The sequence below is a fragment of the Parambassis ranga genome, chromosome 12 (assembly GCF_900634625.1).
Source record: "Parambassis ranga chromosome 12, fParRan2.1, whole genome shotgun sequence".
NCBI classification, from domain to species: domain Eukaryota; kingdom Metazoa; phylum Chordata; class Actinopteri; family Ambassidae; genus Parambassis; species Parambassis ranga.
The window spans coordinates 16167290-16188720 of record NC_041032.1 but is presented as its reverse complement, the minus strand read 5'-3'; the positions used below and the strand labels follow the sequence as shown (position 1 = coordinate 16188720).

At 47.2% G+C, this 21431-nt stretch overlaps 1 protein-coding gene across 1 annotated transcript; it reads left to right on the top strand.

The window, feature by feature from the left end:
* The first annotated feature begins 1778 nt into the window (after nt 1-1778).
* Nucleotides 1779-20545, top strand: camk2b2 (calcium/calmodulin-dependent protein kinase (CaM kinase) II beta 2). The gene is made up of 17 exons (XM_028417167.1): nt 1779-1819; nt 2289-2354; nt 4905-4977; nt 6531-6633; nt 7634-7717; nt 7811-7905; nt 8037-8159; nt 8591-8674; nt 9097-9139; nt 9698-9769; nt 10755-10789; nt 14855-14899; nt 15293-15344; nt 16499-16574; nt 17486-17580; nt 17691-17927; nt 18604-20545. The coding sequence occupies exons 3-16, from the start codon at nt 4951-4953 to the stop codon at nt 17924-17926; spliced, it is 1170 nt and encodes a 389-aa protein (XP_028272968.1). The 5' UTR covers nt 1779-1819; nt 2289-2354; nt 4905-4950; the 3' UTR covers nt 17927; nt 18604-20545.
* The last annotated feature ends 886 nt before the right edge of the window (nt 20546-21431 follow it).

The window sequence follows — 21431 nt, the reverse complement described above, 5'->3', positions numbered from 1 at the left end:
TGGTGGTCTGTGACGAGCAAACATGGCTCTGAGAACCCGCTTCCTGTTTGATGCCGCTGACATCACTGCAGTTATTCAGATCAGCTGTTACACTATGTGCACTCTGGGACCACAGGGGGCGCTGTTGTTAGCCCCAGTGCTAACCTAGTAGTCAGATCAGATGTGTCCTTTTCCTTTGATTCGTCACTTTCAGGCGGGAGGTTCCGACCTTTGCCCTGCTGGCAGTGTCTGTCCACCTACACTCCTGGTTAATCCAAATGCAGGTGAAGAAGCGAAGCACGATTAGCCTCTGGTGGACACTGGAGGAACTGTGTTTTTTTGTCCCTGGTTGGTAGACGTGTGTCAGCACGTTGTCCAGTGTTTTCCTTCCATCAAGGTGAGCTCTCAGATGTCAAGCGTCTGTTTTCACTCTGCAGAGTGAATTTAAAAACCAGGCGCCTCCTTGGTGTCACTTCCTGATCGAGTCCCCGCTCTGTGTGATCAGGCATGCAGATCAGGGGGACTGTGAGGTCACTGTGAAGGCTGAGATGCCGCCTCGTGATGCTGACGAAGCGTTTGTGGCAGCTGACCCGTCTCTTCCTCTTGTCTCCCTGTCTCTTGTCTCTCTTGTTTCCCAGGGGGGCCTTTTCAGTGGTGCGCCGCTGCGTCAAACTGTGCACGGGCCAGGAGTACGCCGCCAAAATCATCAACACCAAGAAGCTGTCGGCCAGAGGTGAGAGCAGAACAGAGTCACATGTTCTCGCGGTCATGTGTGTGTGTGTCCCAGATCGAGAGGCTCACATTAGCATATTTTAGCGCTTGTTGGGCTCCAGCGTGTAAAGCCCTCACGTCTGTTCCTGTCAGCGCAGCAGACGAAGCTTCAGTCTGAATCCACAGAAATCCCAAACACACGACTACAAGCTGCTCCTGTAACGCACGGCTCTCTACAAATATAACAATAATGGAAGCCTCTAAATATAGCCTCCATGCTGTTATTACTACACAGAGAGATCAGATCCCAGCGCAGCCTTATGAAAGCTGCTCACATCAGATCCAGGATGTTTAACTGAAGCCTGGTCCGTCCTGCCGCCTGCTCCTCTGGGTTTAAAGTGTTCCGCCATCTTAGTTTTTTATGACTGACACAGACGTCTGAACAGCAGAAACTCAAACTCAGCTGGACGTCCTCTCGTCTGCTGCCGTTTCCTTACTTCCTTCTTCACTGCTGTCCTCTTGTATCCTTCTTTCCTTCACTTTCTCCTTTGTTTCCTTCCTTGTTTCCTTGCCCACTTATTTCCTCTCCTCTACTGTTTCCTCACCTCCCATGTCTGTCCTTGTTCCCTCTCTTTCTTCCGTCCCTCACGTCCTCTCTTCTTTCTTCATGTGTCTCCTCACCTCTCATCGCCTGTCGTCTTGTTAGCTTCCGTGTTTCCTCTCCTCAAAAAAAAGGGTTAAATGGACATCTGGGACACATGTGTCCTGCAGGCTGTTCTGATCTGTGTGTTTATAAGAACATATGTGAGGAGGTGTTGTGCGTCCTTGTCGCTCACCTTGAGAGTGTGTGTAGGTTAGTCTGGGTGGTGTTTCTGTCTTACAGACCATCAGAAGCTGGAGAGAGAAGCCCGGATCTGCAGGTTACTCAAACACCCGAACATTGGTGAGACGCTGCACACTGAACTCACACAAAGACACACACTCAGGGTTTATGCAGAACAGGCGTTTAAGGGTTAATTATAAGGGTTATTATTGTGATTATTAATGATGTCATATCTGGGTGCTTCCTTGCAGTGCGTCTCCATGACAGTATCTCTGAGGAAGGCTTCCACTACCTCCTCTTTGACCTGTGAGTAGCTGCTTTCACTCCTCTTCCTCCTCCTCCTCCTCCTCCTCCTCCTCCTCCTCCTCTTCTCCTTCCATGCCATACTGTGCTGCCCCCCCCCCTTCAGTCCCTGCTGCATCTGTCTCCTCCTCCCTTATATACTTTCCCATATATCCGCATCTGTTCTTCTTCTGTTCTTCATCCTCTCCCTCCTCACTTCTAAGGCAGTTCCCCCATTACATAACAACACACACACACACACACACCTCCCCTTCCTCCCTGCGGCACACACACACACACAGATACACTCCCCCGCACTGGAGCCAGTCTCCATGGCAACCCAGTCGGAGTGAATCCTGCAGCCGGGGTTTCCCCCTAATGAGGACATCCCCCTCCTGTGTGTGAGTGTGTGTGAGTGTGTGTGAGTGTGTGTGTGAGTGTGTGTGTGTGTGCGCCTCCTCAGCTCTCTAACCTCCATCTTTATGTTTCTCAGGGTGACAGGAGGGGAGCTGTTTGAGGATATCGTGGCCAGAGAGTACTACAGTGAGGCAGACGCCAGGTAACCCCCCCCTCCTTCATCTTCCTCTTCCTCCTCCCCATGTGTCAGTCCTCTTCCTCTGCAGTCCTCCAGCAGCCCAGCAGAGTTTGGTTCCTCTCATTAAGACACACACACACTGAGCTTTGACACGTCTGTGTTGTTGGCTGCAGCTCTGATGGATCACACCTCTGCGCAGCTTCTCTGTGAACTGAATCACAAATGGAGGTCGAGCAGCAGAGTCAGAATTTACAGACAGATGGAAACACACACACACACACACACACACACACACACAACAAATGCACACACGCCCACGCTGTAACCCCCTCAGGAGGGAGAATCAATTTGACTGTGGAGGCGGTTTGTGGAGGTGAGAGAGCGAGAAGAAGAAGAAGAAGAAGAAAGGGACAGAAAAGGAGGAAGAGGAGGCACACTAACAGCTCTTAGATGTTTTTTCCTTCTTCCTCCGACCTTCAGTGTATCAAAGCTGGACCTTTTTATTGTCTTATTGAACCACAGAGGAGCTGATCAGAGCCTGATCTGTTCCTACATACAGCAGAGCTGACAGGAGCTCTTCATCACCAGCTCTCAGTAACTTCAGTAGCACTGATTTAGCAACAGGAGCACATTTCAGTCTGTACTTCATATTGTATGAGGAGGGGTGGGAGCTGTTACCATGGTGACGACATGGTAATTAAGACCCTAACCCTGATTTACAGGTGATGTAGAGACTGACAGGGATCAGACACATGCCTCCAGATATTCTTCTTCTTCTTATTTCTGTACATGTACGCGGTCTGTTTATAATTCTGTGTGTTTTTGTCGTATACATTTCCTCCCAATAATCTCATATTTGTTCCCCGTACATGTGTTTTTTGCACAAAGATATATTTGCTGGTTTAATTTTCTCTGTGCGATCGTTTCAGACCACGTTAATGTGTGTTTTATAGGTTTTTGGACAGATCTGCTGACGGACTCTGATCTGTGTAAATGAGCAGCAGCTAGCTTAGCTTAGCTTAGCTTAGCTTAGCAGAGTTCAGACTTCTTCCCTCAGTTTAAACACAGTTCAGTCTTATGTCTCCTGGTAGAAACGCTCTGATCGTCTCGTGTGTCCAGCTGAGGTGGAAGCAGCAGAGATGAACCTGATGTTTGCTGGAAACAGACGCTCAGTTCTGATGTTCTGCTCTTCTTTCATCTGCCGTCATCCTCTCCTCTTTATGTGTGTGTGTGGGAGTGTGATGAGCATGACTTTGATTCCTGTCCAGCAGCGTCTCTCTGACAGTCTCCTCTCTCTGCTCCATCTGTACTCAGACTCCTCTTCTTCCTCACTCTCTGCTCCACAAACAGATTTTTTGACTGAACCTCTGAACGTTTGGAACTTTTCATGTTTTATGAGTCCAGAATTTGTGAAGCGGTCTGTCAGATTACTGCCTTCGTCATGATGATCCATTAATAGATCTTTTATTGATTCTTTGTTGTTGTCCTCCTCCTCCTCTTCTTCTTTTCATCTTCACCATCGTCATGATCTCGTCTTCTCTTTTTCTTCTTCACCTTTCTTCCAACTTCTTCCTCTTCGTTTTCTTCTTCCTTCTCTTCCTCTGCTTCGTATTTGTCATCATCACCATCATCATCATCATCATCTCCTTTTTCGCCTCATCCTCCTGCTCTTACTGCTTCCTTCTCTTCATCACTTCATCATGTTCTTCTTCTTTTTCATCTCTACTCCTTCTCCAGCTTCTTCCTCTTCTTCTCCTTCTTCTTCTCTCCCATCATCATCTTTCACACCATCATCCTCTTCTCCTCTTCCTCCTGCTTCTCCATTCTGTGAAAAAATGAGCGATACAAAGAGGAATGGATTGATTACTTGTTGATGTCACAAAGATTGATGTGTGCTTCAGGCACAGATAAACCCATCTCCTCTTCCTCCTCATCCTGAACCTGTCAGAGGCTCCATGCTCTTCCTCTCTGTATGCTCACCCTGTCCTTTTGTCTCCACAGTCACTGTATCCATCAGATTCTAGACAGTGTGTCTTACACCCACCAGCATGACATAGTGCACAGGGACCTCAAGGTGTGTGTGTGTGTCTGTGTTCCTCTGCCTGTTTTCATGTGTTTTGCCTGTGGATCAGAGCACCAGCCTGTGCCTGCTGTCCGTCCGTCTTGGACTCTTGTTGCACTCTTTTAATGGGTCTGAAGTAGTTTGGCAGTTTCCTGTCCGAGCAGACAGGAGCATGTGGTGATGGAGGTCAGTGGAGCAGCAGCAGCAGCAGTAGTGTGTGTTTCAGCTGAATCTTTCTGCTGCTGCTTCTGAATAAATTACACAGGTTAGACTGAGAGTCTCCCACACGGAGCTGCAGCTCACTCCTACACAGCCTGACTAACCGTTGGCACTCCTCAAAACAGAAAATAGAAACCTGCACACCTTTTCCTCCCGTAGCCACACACAGGGCTGCTCTTCACACTTCTGTGTGTGTGTGACTGCAGTGTGTTTGTGTGTTGCTGCCTCTGCATGGGGGGGGGGGGGGCTGAATGTGTTCAGACTAACCTGCTCCCCCTGCTGTTTGCATGCAGTCATTGCATCCAGCAGATCCTGGAGGCCGTGCTCCACTGCCATCAGATGGGGGTGGTACACAGAGACCTGAAGGTGAGTCACCTGCAGGGGAGTGTGTGTGTGTGTCAGTGTGTGTGTCTGTGTGTGTCAGTGTGTGTGTGTGTGTGTGTGTGTGTCTGTGTGTGTCTGTGAGTCTCTGTGTCTGTGTGTGTCTGTGAGTGTCAGTGTGTGTATGTGTATGCCAGAATGTGTCTTTGTGTGTGTGTATCAGTGTGTCTTTGTGTGTGTGTGTGTGTCTTTGTGTGTCTGTGTGTGTGTGTGTGTGTCAGTGTCTGTGTGTGTCTGTGTGTCAGTGTGTGTCCATCGTGCTGTGTTTTGTGTGCTGGTTTTAGATGCTGACAGCTGGTAAGTGCAGTGACAGTGAGTTTTTAACAGCATCATGTTTGTGCACGTCGTGCATGGCGTCATGTGCATGTGAGTGTCTGGATTTATTGATCCAGACTTGAGGTTTTATTGGAAAGTTGAATGTTAAACAAATGATTGACTGTTCAGATACACTGATAAACACTTTGTGTCCTTACAACTAGTTTACAGTTTCTCATAGTGCTGGAAGTAAAATGTATTAACATTTTATTTGTGTTTTAAAAACACCAAACACCAACCTCTGCTTTCCTGATGTAATCGACCTGTTCAGTAATAACAATAATAGATATAAATATCATAAAATAAACATTATCTTTCATTCTGAATTAGATGAAAATAAATGATTCAAAGGTTTCTCACAGTCAGCCAGCAGAGGGCGACACGCTGTCTGTCCCACAGCTGTTTCTGTAAAGACCCCTGCACTGATCAATCTGCAGAGAGCTGTGTGTGTGTGTGTGTGTGTGTGTGTGTGTGTGTGTGTGTGTGTGTGTGTGTTACATCAGTGTCTGAGTAGCAGAGATACGACTTTTACAAACAGACAAGCTGTCTGGTCCTCAAGTAAACAAATGGCAAAAAAAGCCTCATACACATTTTAAAGTCCCATCTGTCTGTCTCAGGCTGTGTGTGTGTGTGTGTGTGTGTGTGTGTGTGTGTGGCTATTCTTAGTCTCTTGATCTGGGTTTAGCTGCTTCTATCAGTGGTCTGACACTTGTTCTTTTAAACTCTAATAACAACCAAAGAAGGAAGAAGCTCAACATGCTGAACACAAGAATATAAACAGTAGAGCACGGAAAACCACTCCAGTAATCCTCAAATAAAAAAAAAACGAAGCTACAAAAACACCGGAAAAGGCCACAATGAGACACAAAACGACTTTAGAGGCAGACAACGAGTTAAAACACACAAAGACACAAACTAGAAAAGTAATAATAATAAAAATCCAGCTGTAGAAAGACACAAAAACATAAACGATAAGAACACAGCGTTAAAGTGTCTGAAGTGTCCTTAAAATGTCCTGCAGTCATCACACAGGTTGAACAGGCCGATCTAATATAAAACATTAAAACACTCCGAGCTTTAAGATGCTGCAGTTAAACCGATGATGATTGATCCTGTGTTTAATTCTGAGGAATGATACAGAAAAGTATTTCTAACAAGTCTCTGTAAAGGAAGCTGCTTAGTTGGTGTCTGTGTTTGTGTGTGTGTGTGTGTTACACCTGCAGCCGGAGAACCTGCTGCTGGCCAGCAAGTGTAAGAACGCCGCCGTGAAGCTGGCCGACTTCGGACTGGCCATCGAGGTTCAAGGAGAGCAGCAGGCGTGGTTTGGTAAGACACACACAGACACACACAGACACACACAGACACACACAGACACACACAGACACAGTGCTGGTCTCACAGACACACAGACACACACACACAGACACACACACACAGTGCTGGTCACACACAGACTCACACACAGACACACACACACACACACACACACACACACACAGACAGTGCTGGTCTCACAGACACACACAGACAGACACACACACAGACTCACACACATTGCTTGTCTCACAGACACACACACACACAGAGACACACATTGCTGGTCTCACAGACACACACACACACAGACACACAGAGACACACATTGCTGGTCTCACAGACACACAGACAGAGACAGACACACACACACAGTGCTGGTCACACACACTCACACACACAGACACACACACACACACAGTGCTGGTCACACACACAGACACACACACACAGAGACACACACACACACAGACACACACTCAGGGCTGCAAGCCTTCCTGCAGGATTTGTGGCGCTCTCTGAGCTGAGTGGTCTAAATGTTCTTCCTGGATCTGGAGCCAGCGTGAAGACGTGTAGTGAAGCTGAAAGCTCGGCCTGCACATTAAGCATCGTTTTCATAATGCACTCGACTGAAATCACTCCATAAAACTTCTTCAGATCAGCAAGAGTTTTCAGACCTGAGTCATTTGATTCTCTGTTGATTTGTGACACAGCTTCCTGTAGCTTCTTCGTCAGTGTGTCTGCTGCTGGTTCAGATAATCTCCTATGGCTTAATCAATAACAAATCACTGTTTTGTTATCTAATCATCAGTGTTGGGAAGTAATAGATTACATGTACCGACAGAATACAGAATACAGTTACTGAAAGTCACATGACTTTGTCCTGGCCGCTTGTCTCATTGTGTGGTTATGTTCATGTGTATGATGGTGAATAATCATTGGAGTGAGAGCTCTCACCATCAATACAAAATCTTCGATCCTGATCAGTGCTGGTCTCTGTGCTCGAGTGCAGGTTTTGCAGGGACTCCGGGCTACTTGTCTCCAGAGGTGCTGAGGAAGGAGGCGTACGGGAAACCTGTGGACATCTGGGCATGCGGTAAGCTCTGTGTGTGTCCTCTGCCGCCGCCTCCTCGCCGCCTGGCCTGTCACTCACATTAAGGTGGTGTTTGTGTTTGTTGTGTGTGTGTAGGCGTGATCCTCTACATCCTTTTGGTTGGGTACCCACCGTTCTGGGACGAGGACCAGCACAAACTCTACCAGCAGATCAAAGCTGGAGCGTATGATGTGAGCCCACCGCTCCGACTCTGAACCTCACACAGCGCGGTGTTTGAAGTGTGTGTGGGCTGACTGTGTGTGTGTGTCTGTGGGCTCACTGTGTGTGTGTCTGTGTGTGTGTGTGTCTGTGTGCGCTTCAGTTTCCTTCCCCAGAGTGGGACACGGTGACTCCGGAGGCTAAAAATCTGATCAACCAGATGCTGACGATCAACCCCGCCAAGAGGATCACTGCCCAGGAGGCTCTGAAGCATCCATGGGTCTGCGTAAGTAGCAGATCATGTTTCATGGTCCCAACAACTACTTGAGTAAAATCCTCTGACAGTAAGGTCAGGAACATCTGCCCCGAGCTGCCACACATCTGCTCCATCTGCTCCCAAACATGCGATCAGACGCCGGGTCAGCTGGTCGTGGGCGGTGTGTTCCACAGCAGCAGCACATCTCAGGGACTCCAACTCCTCATCAGGAGGAGAGCATTTATAAAAGTTGTGCTGCTCTTCATGTCGGTGTGCTGCATAACAATCACTGTGGAGAGCAGTGACGGCCGTCAGGACACACAGAGCCTGAGTAGGGTCTGCTGCCTAAAGAGGCTCCGGAATCTGCAGCTTCCACAGAGCGTGGCAGCTCCTGCCCACATAAAGCTGTCACTGTCAGAGCGGCACGTTTATTTTCAGCTTCTCTCTCCGTCTCCCCACAGCAACGCTCCACAGTGGCCTCCATGATGCACAGACAGGAGACGGTGGAGTGCCTGAAGAAGTTCAACGCCAGGAGGAAACTCAAGGTGTGAAGCCGCCCGAACGGTCTGAATCCAAACTGTGTCACCGTGAAGACGAATAAAGGCGAATAATAAAGTTACACCGAGCTAAAAGACACACGGTGTTTACACTGCACGCCGGGTTTGGTCCCAAAAAGCTGGGGCTAGCATAGATAAAGCTGATTTATCTCCTTTCCTGTGTCCAATAAGTCCAATAAGTTAGTTTGCACTAAAATAATGCATCATGTTAAAGATGCATAATCAGACTCTTTTGTGCTTAAAGCTAAGTAGCCTAGCTTAGCAGAACAGAAAGAGCTTCCTCTGCCGCTGAAACGTGTGTGGTCTTGACCCATATTAGTAATCAGAAATTCAAAACATTTTATGTAACATGTTCGGTTCATGACAGCTTGTCTTCAGGCTGACCACCATCTCCTCCTCTTCCTCCTCAGGGCGCCATTTTGACCACCATGCTCGTCTCCAGGAACTTCTCTGGTGAGTGCGAGGAGAGAGGAGGACAGGATGACAAGCCATCTGTCTTCTGCCATGTCTTCACACTCTCACACACGCAGCAGGCGGGGTTACAGGCAGCAGCAAACGCTGCAGAGTCGATGGTTTGGTTCAGCTGATGGATCTGAAGTACCGTTAATCACAGCCAGAGACACACACGGGCTCATCTGGTCTGTTTGTTGCTTTAAAGGACCGCTGTGTAGGATTTACTGCCATCTAGTGTTGAGGTCATAAATCAGCACCCAGATATCCCTGTCATAGTGTCAGACATACAAAAACATGACAGAGCTGCAGACGGCTTTCTGTCAAATGTCCAGCTTTGTTTACTATTTGTTATTTTGATATGAATGTCTTTCCCTCATAGTCTCATAGACTTTAATATGTTAATATATATAATATGTTATAATATGTTTTTATTGTAGGAGAGTTTCCTTGGATTATCTCTCCCTCTTGTGTTTCTGTATTTGTGGCCCTGACAGTCACACACAGATGAATAAGCCTTTAGTCCACATCTTGCCGTTAATTAGCCGCCGTGTGTTTCAGTGGGTCGACAGACTACGGCTCCGGCCTCCGTCAGCGCTGTGGCAGGAACCACCGCCGGCATCGTGGAACAAGGTAAGCCCAGCTCGCCTCCTCGCTGCAGCCGGTCTTTAGACTTCACTTCCTTCCTTTTTACCCACCGAGCCGGCGGCAGATGTGATTAAACTGAAATCTCTGGGCTGGTTTAATCTGTCTCTCTCTCCCTCCCTCCTCTAACGCTCCTCCCATGTTTGCCAAGGTAAGCAGCCTCATGAGAGGAGAGTCTTACTGCTCAGACATCCTCTGTTCCCCGCAGAGGGAGCACGACACATCGCATGCAGTGTGTGTGTGTGTGTGTGTGTGAGTGAGTGTGTGTGTGTGTGATTTCTTGAAGCATGAGCTGCAAAGAAACATGAAACATTCTCTGTCAGAGCCTCGGCGAGCGGGATTACTGTCAGCTGCTGTTTGTGCGTCTTCTTCCTTTTCCTGAGCACGAGCACACACACACACAGGTTTATTTTTGCCCTTGTGACCTGCTACACTGATTCAGGCCCATCAATGAAGCGTGGAAAGTAATCCAGCCTACTCTCCAGATTAACAAACCCATTATCACACACCTGCATCTCCTCCCTCATGCTTTCACTCCTAATCCGGTGCCTGTGTGCATCTGCATGTATATGTGTGTGTGTGTGTGGATTATATGGAGAATTAGTTTGACTTTTTCCCCCTCCTGCCCCGCTGCTTATCTAATGCTTTGGGCAGTGGATCAGGGTTAGGAGGTGCCAGTTGGATGGAGATTTTTTTTAATATGTGTGTGTGTGTGTGTGTGTCTTTTCACAGCATGCAGGGGGGTGTTTTGTGTGTTTTTTCTGCTCTTAAAGGGAGGAAGTGTGGAGCGCTGATCAGTCTGTGTGTGTTTGTGTGTCCTGCATGTTCAGTTTGGTGAGCAGGTGAAGTGTGTGTGTGTGTTTTTTCTGCGCCTGCATGCATGAGAGAGTCTGCAGCTGCTGTTGTGGTGTCTGAAGGTGTATGATGTGTACGCTTCCATCTGAAGGTGTGTCCTTCTGCCTCTCTGCAGCAGCCAAGAGTCTCCTCAACAAGAAGGCTGATGTGAAGGTGAGCCACCCCGTCTCTTCCTGCTTCCTCCACTCTCTGATTTCCCATAAATATCTGGATGTTTGGATGTTTTGGAGGTTGGTCTGACTTTGTGCGGTGATGCAGCGTTGGATGGATGTTGTGTTTGGCTCCAGAGGCAGAGGTTTGGTGTCTGTTGCTGCATGTTTCGTGTTGTTAAACAGTGCTGTCAGTAAATGAGAAGATGAACTTTAAATCTTATGGATCACCAAGGCCAGTTTATCATCATCACTATGGCTGCAAACGATGATCAGTTACTCCACTCATTAACTGATGGTTTGACCACATAAGTATCAACTAGAATGAAACATGATGAATAATACAGCAGAAATCTGATTACAGTTTTTTAAAGTCACAGACTCGTCTGTGTGTCTGCATGCTGTATCACACTGAAGGAGCTGAACCGGTTGTCTTAGGTCTGTTTTATCCTTCTGCGTTGAATCGACGGCGTGCCTCCCTGTGGCCCCCTGCGGCGCCGCAGAGCGTGTGAAACCTGCCTCGATGCAGAAGTTTGAAGAGTTCACGGTGGCGTCGGGGAACGCCATCGAGTCAACGCAGGAAAATAAACCAGGCTTCAGGTGTGGAAGGTTTCAGAGAAGTTCATACACATGGAGCGACAATACGTCTTCACACACGTTACAGTGCAGACACACTGTCACACATTATCTTATATGTGGAAGGTAAAAGAAATACAATTAATTTATATATTTAGCTACTGATCCATCCAAGAACTGACAGAACATCCTAAGTGAGAACTGTGTAATGTCACTTTGACCCACTAGATGGTGTAGTAGAGAAAAAGAACAGCTAATATCAACCAATCAGAGCAAAAAGGAAACTCAACCAGCTGCTGAGGCTCTGTCAGCTAGCATGTAGCAGCTAGCATGTAGCAGCTAGCATGTAGCAGCTAGCATGTAGCAGCTAGCATGTGTGTAGAGGACTGTTGTGTCTATGTGAGGACAATATGAGCATAAAGACACTTTGACTGAAACAAACTGATCAAAGCAGAAAAGTCTTCATGAAGCAACAGACACAGAACTGACAGCACTTCCTGACTGGACTCTGATTGGACAGAACTGACAGCACTTCCTGACTGGACTCTGATTGGACAGAACTGACAGCACTTCCTGACTGGACTCTGATTGGACAGAACTGACAGCACTTCCTGACTGGACTCTGATTGGACAGAACCAACCTGGTTCAGCACCAGCTCAGAGCCTGGAGCCTGGAGGGCTGAGGATCAATTTTCACAAACCTCCATCTCTACAGCCTGGAACTGTGATGATAGTTCAGTACTCCTTCAGGCGACGGAGCAGAATCTGCTGCTTTCATTACAAAATAAGGACGCTGCTGCTGCTGCTGCTGCTGCTGTGGTATTTTAAAATGTGCGTGTCTCCACATTAGTGCTCATTGTGCAGTTTGCTGCTCCCTGAAATCATTCAGTGGGTGATGTTAATAAATCTGTGTTGTGTTTATCCCTGATACACACACACAGCAGCAGGTTGTGTTATGAGGTGTGGGGAGTCTGCAGCCATGTTTGAGTGCACTCTGTGACGGCAGCAGGGGAGAAGCTGTGATTATGTAATGATAGATTAACCATCTGGTGGGAAATAATCTGAGATTAGCATCAAGTCACACAAGGAAGAGGAGGAAGGAGGGAGGGTGCTGGAGAGAGGAGGAGGAGGAGGAGAGAGAGGAGAGAGAGGAGATCACACAACCAAAGAACAAAGTATTTTTTCTCCCACAATTCCACCTTCCAGGCTTCTGGCTCTGAGCTGGGGTTGAATCAAGTTCGACTTTATGCTCATACAGTCCTCTACACACATGCTAACTGCTACATGCTAGCTGTCAGTGAGTCTCAGCAGCTGGTTGTTTCCTCTTTGATCTGATTGGTTGAATGTAGCTCCTGATATTGGGTTCATCCAATCAGCTGTTATGACCATGTTTGTTTCTTTAATGTCACACATGAGTCAAAACAACAAGCGTCTCTGCTGTTTCCGTGGTTACCATGGTGATGGGGTCACCAACAACAACATGTCAACGAGCATGGTGTGTTCAGCATGTCACTGTGTGTGTGTGAGCCAGCTGACTGTCCTTCACTCTGCTGGGTTACATTAACGGTGATGATGTGAGTCAAAATGGCTGCTTGTGTCTCTGTATGTGACAGATGTTCCAGAGGTGCACAGCTGTCAGTGGTTCAGTCTGCCATCTGCCAGAGAGCGAGCAGGGAGACATGAACGATCAGACTGAGCTCGCTGACGTGTCAGGGCTGAGCTTTACAAACTTTAACACACTCTAATAGTTCTTCTCATAAATGTGACTGTTTTTGTGTAAAACATCCAAAAAGATGTCCGAGAAAAATCTCAAATGTTTTCTTGTATTTGTAGTGAGTTTTGTCCTGACAAGTCCTGACACGTCCTGACAGGTCCTGACAAATCCTGACAGGTCCTGACACGTCCTGACAGGTCCTGACAGGTCCTGTCAAGTCCCGACATGTCCTGACACGCCCTGACAGGCCCTGACAGGTTCTGACAGGTCCTGACACGTCCTGACAAGTCCTGACATGTCCTGACACGCCCTCATACGCCCTGACAAGTCCCGACATGTCCTGACACGCCCTGACAGGCCCTGACAGGTCCTGACAGGTCCTGACACGCCCTCATACGCCCTGACAAGTCCCGACATGTCCTGACACGCCCTGACAGGTCCTGACAAGTCCTGACAGGTCCTGACAAGTCCTGACACGCCCTCATACGCCCTGACAAGTCCCGACATGTCCTGACACGCCTTGACACGCCTTCAAACTGGGTCAAACTCAGCGTGATGATCAGAGTCTCCAGCTTTCTGTCTGATGGACCCTGTGGGGTCAGATGTGTGGATCCAGGACGTCCAGCGTCCTCTCCTCACACAGTTCTTGTGTACCTGTTTTATTGTCACCACACCCTGCACCGCCAGCAGGTGGCGCCTCTCACTGTTGTCACTGAGCACTAATGCAGCACTTTGTGTTTCCTGCACAGCCGCAGACTAACAGCACCAGAAACAGCATAGTCACCAGTCCCAAAGGCAACGTCCCCTCCGCTGCACTGGTACAGCTCTGTGTCCGTCCGTCTGTCCACACCGTGTGTGTGGTGTGTGTGTGTGTATGTGTGAGGTGTGTGTGTGTGTGTGTGTGTGTGGTAGTTGTTCAGATGTATCTTCTGACTGCAGCTTTTATAGAAACACTTCCTCTCGCTCTGATTTTCTTCCTGGAGGTCTTTAAAGTCCAGACTCCATCCAGTCCTGTTGTTCCTCAGTCCTGCCACCAGGTGTCAGCCTAGCTCTCGTGGCCTGATTCTCTCTCCACTCGTTTACTGTTCTCTTCCTCTGAGCTTCCTCCACGTTAAACCACCGGAAAACGTCCAGATCTGTGTGATCAGAGCAGACAGCTGCTGGACCTGTGAGGACTAAACCTCCAAACACATCCAGAGTTTAAAAAGTTATTTTAAAAGGTCAGATCTGTGAGGAGAATGAAGGAAACTAAACATTTCAGTGATTAAAATATAAAACTTTATTACTAATTACTTCCTCCTTAACTGGACTTTTTCCTGTGATAAACTGTTTCTGACTCATCCAGCTGAATACTTATCTTTATTTTCATAAGTTAAACATCGTGTAAACTCCTTCGGCTGGGACTATTTTCAGTGGCGGATTAATCTGCTGTTGGTGGTCTTCTCAGGGCGGCAGGATGTTGGGCTCCTCATGGAGTTGTGTTGACAGCAGAGGGGGAGCAGGATGTGTTTCAGGTTCTTTGGTCTTTAAATGCAGGGTGTGTGTGTGTGTGTGTGTGTGTGTGTGTGTGTGACACACACACCTTATATTTGTGTGTTTACACATGATGTTTACTTTGATGGAAGGTGAGAGATTAATAATCATTTATCCTTTATCATGAACTCCTTCTTCACTGTGACCCCGAACTCTGCTGCTCTTCCTCATGATGTCATCATCAAACATTTATTACCTCCACTCTCCCCCTCGCCCACCTTCTCCTCTCTCTCTCTCTCCATCCAGGAGCCTCAGACTACTGTTATCCATAATCCAGTAGATGGGATCAAGGTACATCCTCCTCCTCCTCCTCTTCCTCCATCTCCTCATTTCTTCATCCTCGTCTTCACTCCGTCTGCGCCTGTGTGGGATTTCTTTGTGTCTGTGTGCATCTCGGTGTGTGTCTGCACGAGAGAGTGTGAGGCGCTGCAGCTGTGAGGTGTTTCCTGGTCGTGTGCTGCCCCTCTGTGTTCAGAGATCTGCATCTGAGATTACAGCAGATTAACCCTGTGTGTGTGTGTGTGTGTGTGTCTGCATGGTGTGTAGACAGGAGGAGTTCTTTGGTGTGACGGTGGAGCCGTATGTTGTTGTGTTTGCAGTGTGTGTGTGTGTGCATGCATTCATGTGTGTGTACGTCTCAGAGTGTGTGTCTGTGGTGATCACCATGTTTGTTTCTGTACTCAGCAGGAATCCTCTGACAGCAGCAACACCACTATTGAAGATGAGGATGTGAAAGGTACGACACACACACACCTGCAGCGTCAAACATCACACAACACACACTCAGGGCTAGCAGCTGTTAGCATGAATGTAGCATGCTCAAGTTATATGGAACAACAAAAAATCAACCAAGTTAACTAAATCTAATTTACACTGGAGAGCCAAGTAAACATCAAAACACCGAATGCTAACCTGCATAGCCTCAACTATGCTAAGCTAAAAATGGAAAAAGAAATACCAGGATGAAGATTCTCAGTCATCCGGGTCGGTTTAATTCAAGAGGCTGAAGCGAGGACACTGGACTTGTAGAGTTGTAGCATTAGCTAACATGAATGTAGCATATTTGTACCCTTCAGAATCACAGTCGGCCTTATTGATTTGTTACGCTACAGAAATCAGACAATGCTACATCACACTGGAGAGGAAAATACACGCTAATGCTACGTGGTACCGCTAAATGCTAATCTGTGCTAAGCTCCATATTTATGAAATGTATGTTCAGGAGTACCACACATGACAAAAGCTAAATGCGAAATCACACTAAAAACTAGTCCTGCTAATGCTAACAGCGTCATACCTCAGTGCCTTTAATGTCCAAATAACTTTTTTATTTATATAATAACAGGGTTTAAATGTACTGGCCCTTTAATTGTAGGTTGTCTCATCATAACATCATAATAAAGGATAATGAAAGGACTTCATGATAGAGTGACATTATAAAACAGAGAGAGAGGGAGGGAGAGGGAGGAAGAGCGTCGGTCAGAGCGAGCTAAGCCTTCCTCTCAGTGCAGGGAGGCAGCGAGTGGAGAAGGACACAGTAAATCTGATCTGAAGGGCTGGGACAAGAATAGCGTGATGAGCTCAAGCAGCCTCACATGCAAACAGGAGATATGATGAATGTTGGATGGAGGTGGAGCAGCAGCAGCAGCGACAGGGGCTTTTATTTTGAAAAGCAGGACACATGTAGACATGCAGGGTGGAAGTAGTGAAGGAGTTTCTGTGTGTGTCATGGAGGAGATTTGACCGAGAGTCACGGATGAGAGCGATGACTGACCTACAATGAGTAACAAGCAGGGAGGTGAGTGAGAGCCCGATGTCTGTGAGCGTCCAGCAGCAGGACCGCTGTCTGTCAGAGACCTCTGTAACTCTGTGTGTGTGTCCTCTCTGCAGCTCGCAAACAGGAGATCATAAAGATCACGGAGCAGCTGATCGAAGCCATCAACAATGGAGACTTCGAGGCCTACGCGTGAGTCCATGCAGACCAGGAGAAGTGCATGTTTAGCCCCACAGAGTGGACTCAAAGCCACAGAGAGCCATTAATCTGAGTGACGTACCAATGTGTTGTATTAAAAGATTAAAGAGTAATTACAGCCATTGTTCCGTCGCTCTACCTCACATATAATTAAGAATAATGCCTGAGTGAGAGGGGGGGGGGGCGGCGTGGAGAGCATCCGCACTGAGGGACATCTCAGGGGTTTAAAAATAAACACTCAGTCCAAATCCAGGCCGTCAGTGGGTCGAGCTGAGGCTCCAAATTTAGAGTCCGAATTTTAGGCCAACACTGTAACTTATGAGTCAAAACCTGAGAGATGATGGGTCAGAACCTGAGTTTATGATAGTTTATGATACAGGGCGTATTATGAGACAGGAAGTCAGATTAATGAGTTTAGACGTCGCAGTTTTGTGTGAGTGTAAGTCAGGATACTAAGTCAGGAGTTACTGCTGGAAGTCAAAGTAAAATGTCTGAGCTTGAGTCAAACTTCTTACATTTATGTGGAAATCAAAAAGTCAATACTTTGAGTTTAGAGGTACAGAGAGGAAGAGAAGGTCTGCGGAGATACTAAGTCGAACAAAAAGTGAGTGAATATCACATCCATGAGTCTCTGAGGGACTGAGTCTGTGAGTTAAAATCCTGAGTTACTAATCACGAGTCATGAAAACTGAGTCAGTTAAGTCAGACTTAATTAAGTCATGAGTCGAACCTCAGAGTGAGTTAATATGACCAGATTATGGAGTTATTCATAAACGTCATATAAACCGAGGCTGGGATTATCTGGTGTTTTGGATTACCGTTGTTTTTGTGTCATATTTGTTGGTGGTGCGTTAGGTGTGCGTGTTCGGGGAGGTGTGTTTAAAAACGTTTTCATGTTTTTACAGGAAGATCTGCGACCCCGGCCTGACCTCCTTCGAGCCTGAAGGTTTGGGGAACCTGGTGGAGGGGATGGACTTCCACAGGTTCTACTTTGACAATCGTAAGATGCAGATTAACTATTCATGCTGCCTGGATTATATATGACGTTTTATGTATACACACCTTCATGAAATATTCACATCCTGAAGTGGGACTCCTCTCTGCCCTCAGTCCTCTCTAAGAACAGCAAACCCATCCACACCACCATCCTCAACCCTCACGTGCACTTGATCGGAGACGAGGCCGCCTGCATCGCCTACATCCGCCTGACGCAGTTTGTGGACGGGCAGGGCCGTCCGCGCTCCAGCCAATCAGAGGAGACCAGGGTGTGGCACCGCAGGGACAGCCGGTGGCAAAACGTCCACTTCCACTGCTCAGGAGCTCCGGCTGCACCGCTGCAGGGATGAGGTACCACAAAACACACACACACACACACACACATCATCACACACACACACACACATCATCACACACACACACACACATCATCTCACAACACACACACACACACACATCATCACACACACATCATCACACACACACACACCATCTCACACACACACACACACACCATCATCATCACACACACACACAGGCAAGAGATGACATTTGTACAAAGACACTTAAACTTAAACAAACTTGTTATGATGAGAGTTTTACAGCTAGCATGCTAACCATAGCTTAGTTTCCCGCTAATCTTACCATGAAAAAACAAACATGGTCTGGTAAACCAATCCGGCTAGATCCACCTCGGAGAGGGGGACTGAAATCAATCCAGACACGGCCCGAATCCTGCTCTAGCTGGATTGATGTCCCCATCATGAACGGGGTCTTAGCCACGCAGCAGTTGCCTAAATTGTTGACTTTAGCTAAGTATGTTAGCCAGTAGTCTGCTGCTGTTATTTTGCTAATGATAACATTACTAGTTAATGTACAGTTAGCAGCAGATGAAGCTACACTGCATTTATCCTGTTCTACAGTTTGTTCCTTTGTTCGCTGCTAGATCAGTCTGGGGAAGAACTGGGGAAGTTTAACGACCTCAGGTTCTGCTTTACCTTTACGTTCCTTCTCTTTGGTTCTCCAGGCGCTCTGAGGAGGAGCAGGAGGAGGACGTGATGATCCGACAGCAGGAAATCAGCGCTGAGAGAGAGAGGTGCAGGTGGATGAAGGAGGAGGGTGGAGGTTATAGGCGGGACCTGATTTTTATGATGGTGGCCTCTGCACACCCACCTCGCTCTTCTCTCTCTGTCTCCCATCGCCAAATCGCCGGCCGCCGCCACAGACGGCCAATCGGCTGCAAGTAAACTCTTAAAGCCTGTTTGTGGCTGCAGCACAGCTGGACACCACCTGTTCTGCACCGCCGGGGCCAGATTAACCCTTTCACTTCTTCTATTCTTTCCTTACTTCTGGTATAATCATGGCTGCCGTGTATCGTTGTGCTCTTTTTCCCTGTACAGTATATTTATTAACCCTTTCTCCTTTTTTATGACGAGCATGGCTCCCACCTGTGTTCCCAGTGGCTGTTTCTCTGCCTGCCTGAGCTGAACTACCAGCCCCACCGTGGGTGTAGTTGATTGTGTGTCTGTTTTGTATTTCAGTGGGGTTTTTTTGTTGTTTTCTCCTCTCTCACTCTGGAGTGTAGTTAACCCCTCGATCCGACGCCTCCGAGCCGCTCCGTGAGGCGGTGAAAACCCCGCAGCATGCTGACATGTTACCGTCGCTCCCTATCGACTCTCTGTGAGACTATGACAGTGGTTGAATTATAATCCCGCCGTTGGTGTGCGTTTGCAGTTTCTTGTGGTTATGACAGTTCTGCTGTAGATGGTATTTAACTGCATGATAATAATACGTCGGGTGTCGTCGTGCATCTTTATTGATTTCTGAGGTCCCAGCCTGTGATTCAGTGTTTTGCACCTGTGAGGACAGCATGTTGTGTTTATAGCTAGTCGAGCACATAAAACTGAGCCGGGCAGCTCTGAAGCGATCCGGTGACAGCTGTCATTCACAGAGGAGCCAGGACAGGCTGGCCTGAGATATACCTGCTGATGGCGCCGTGTTGCTGCCGTCACTCGGAGCGCTCACTTGTGTGTGTCACTCAGGCTTCTCCATCACCCCCATCTTAAGTGAACTGTTGTTCAAATTGGCCGCTAGCTGCGTAGATATCTAATTTACATAATCAAAGAGGTCACTTCCTGCATTTGTGTCACATGGCTTCAGCTCTGCCCCGCCCCTTTAGGAAGCCACGGTCTTGAGCCGGAAACATCCTCACTAATCCAACAACAAGAAACACGATGGTGCACTGACTTCCTGTGTGTGTCATGTGACACAGCTCTGCCCCGCCCCTTTAGGAAGCTAGCAGTGAAAACATCCAAGCTAACTAATCACAGCTGTTTCTGTTGTTAAAGGTGGCTCCTAGCCATGTAGGTATTTTATTTATATCTTTAAAGCAGGTTTAAAAATGAGAGTTACTTCCTGTATCTGAGTCACATGACTTCAGCTCCGCCCATTTATCTTATAATCAGGAAGTCGTCTTTAAGGCCATTTATTCCAAACCAATCAGAACCAATTTAACTGGCCTGTGTAGCGGCTTAACATTTTGTGTTGCTAAAGATGGCCGCCGGCGGTATAAATGTGTCATCAAAGACAGTTCAGAAGTTAGTTAGTGGTCATTTAACATCACTTCCTGTGTGTAGGTGACATGTATGACAGGAAACAGAGTTATTTTTCTCCACTGCCCTCTAGTGGAGCCCTCCGGTATCACACAGGATGCAGGTATATCTCCGGCCTCCAGGCCTCCCTCCTGATCTAATCAGTTCTGTAACAGGATTACTGATCACTCAGAGTCCCCCATCACCTCCTTCTATTAATTAATCAGTGTTCAGGAGCTCCATGACGTCCTGAGTGCAGGCGAGCGATCAGGACACTGAACACTGACAGAATGTGATTTTTACTTATACTGACGATTATCAATATTACAGTGTGATCAGATGTAATCAGTGTGTGGACCAATAAACTGACAATGCAGAGCGCAGCCTCTGTGTCTTATCTCCACCCAGAGGAACGCTGTGTGTGTGTGTGTGTGTGTGTGTGTGTGTGTGAGGGCAGAGGTTAACCAGAGTGGAACACCACAGGAGGATAAGGATCAATAGTTAAACATAAATCTGTGTTATGTCATGTTTTCACTGCCTTCTCTTCATATGGATGAACATGAATTTCTGATCGAGCTACTGTTACACTGTAAAAACACTCCTGGGGTTCAGTAGAGTTCTCTGATGTTTGTCATCGATCAAGTTAATTTAAAACAAGAAAAGCCGGATTTCACCCTAAAAACACAGAACCATGACCTCTGTGTGTGTGTGCACCTATGTGCCTGTGTGTGCGCCTATGTGCCTGTGTGTGTGTAGCGGTGATGGTGGGGTTCATTGACTCTGTGTTTTTACAGTATCAGGAGGTCAAAGGTCGCCGCTCCCCTCCCTCCGCCCTGAAGGCGTCTTCAGCATCACAAAACCTTCATTTGCATCATCAGTGCAGCGACGACATTAACACACATTAACATGACAGTGTGATCCAGCAGGACGCCGCCCACAGCAGCCATGTTTGTGATGAGGCTCAGTGACTCACTCTAAACTTTACTGAACACATTCACAGTGTTTGTTTTAAAAAATCTATTTATATCAAAGTATTATCACTGAAATGACTTTAAAAACTAAACAATGTTTATATCAATAGAAAAACATGAAAATACAATAATTAATCAATAATTAAATGTCTTGTAATTTGTCAAATGTTTACTTTTATTAATTAACTTATTTTGGATTTCCGCCATTTTGTTACAAACAGCATTTTATTTTTTTCTGATGCAATAACTCTTTCTGCTGTTCGCTGACGTCACCTCCCGCTGTGACGCAGATC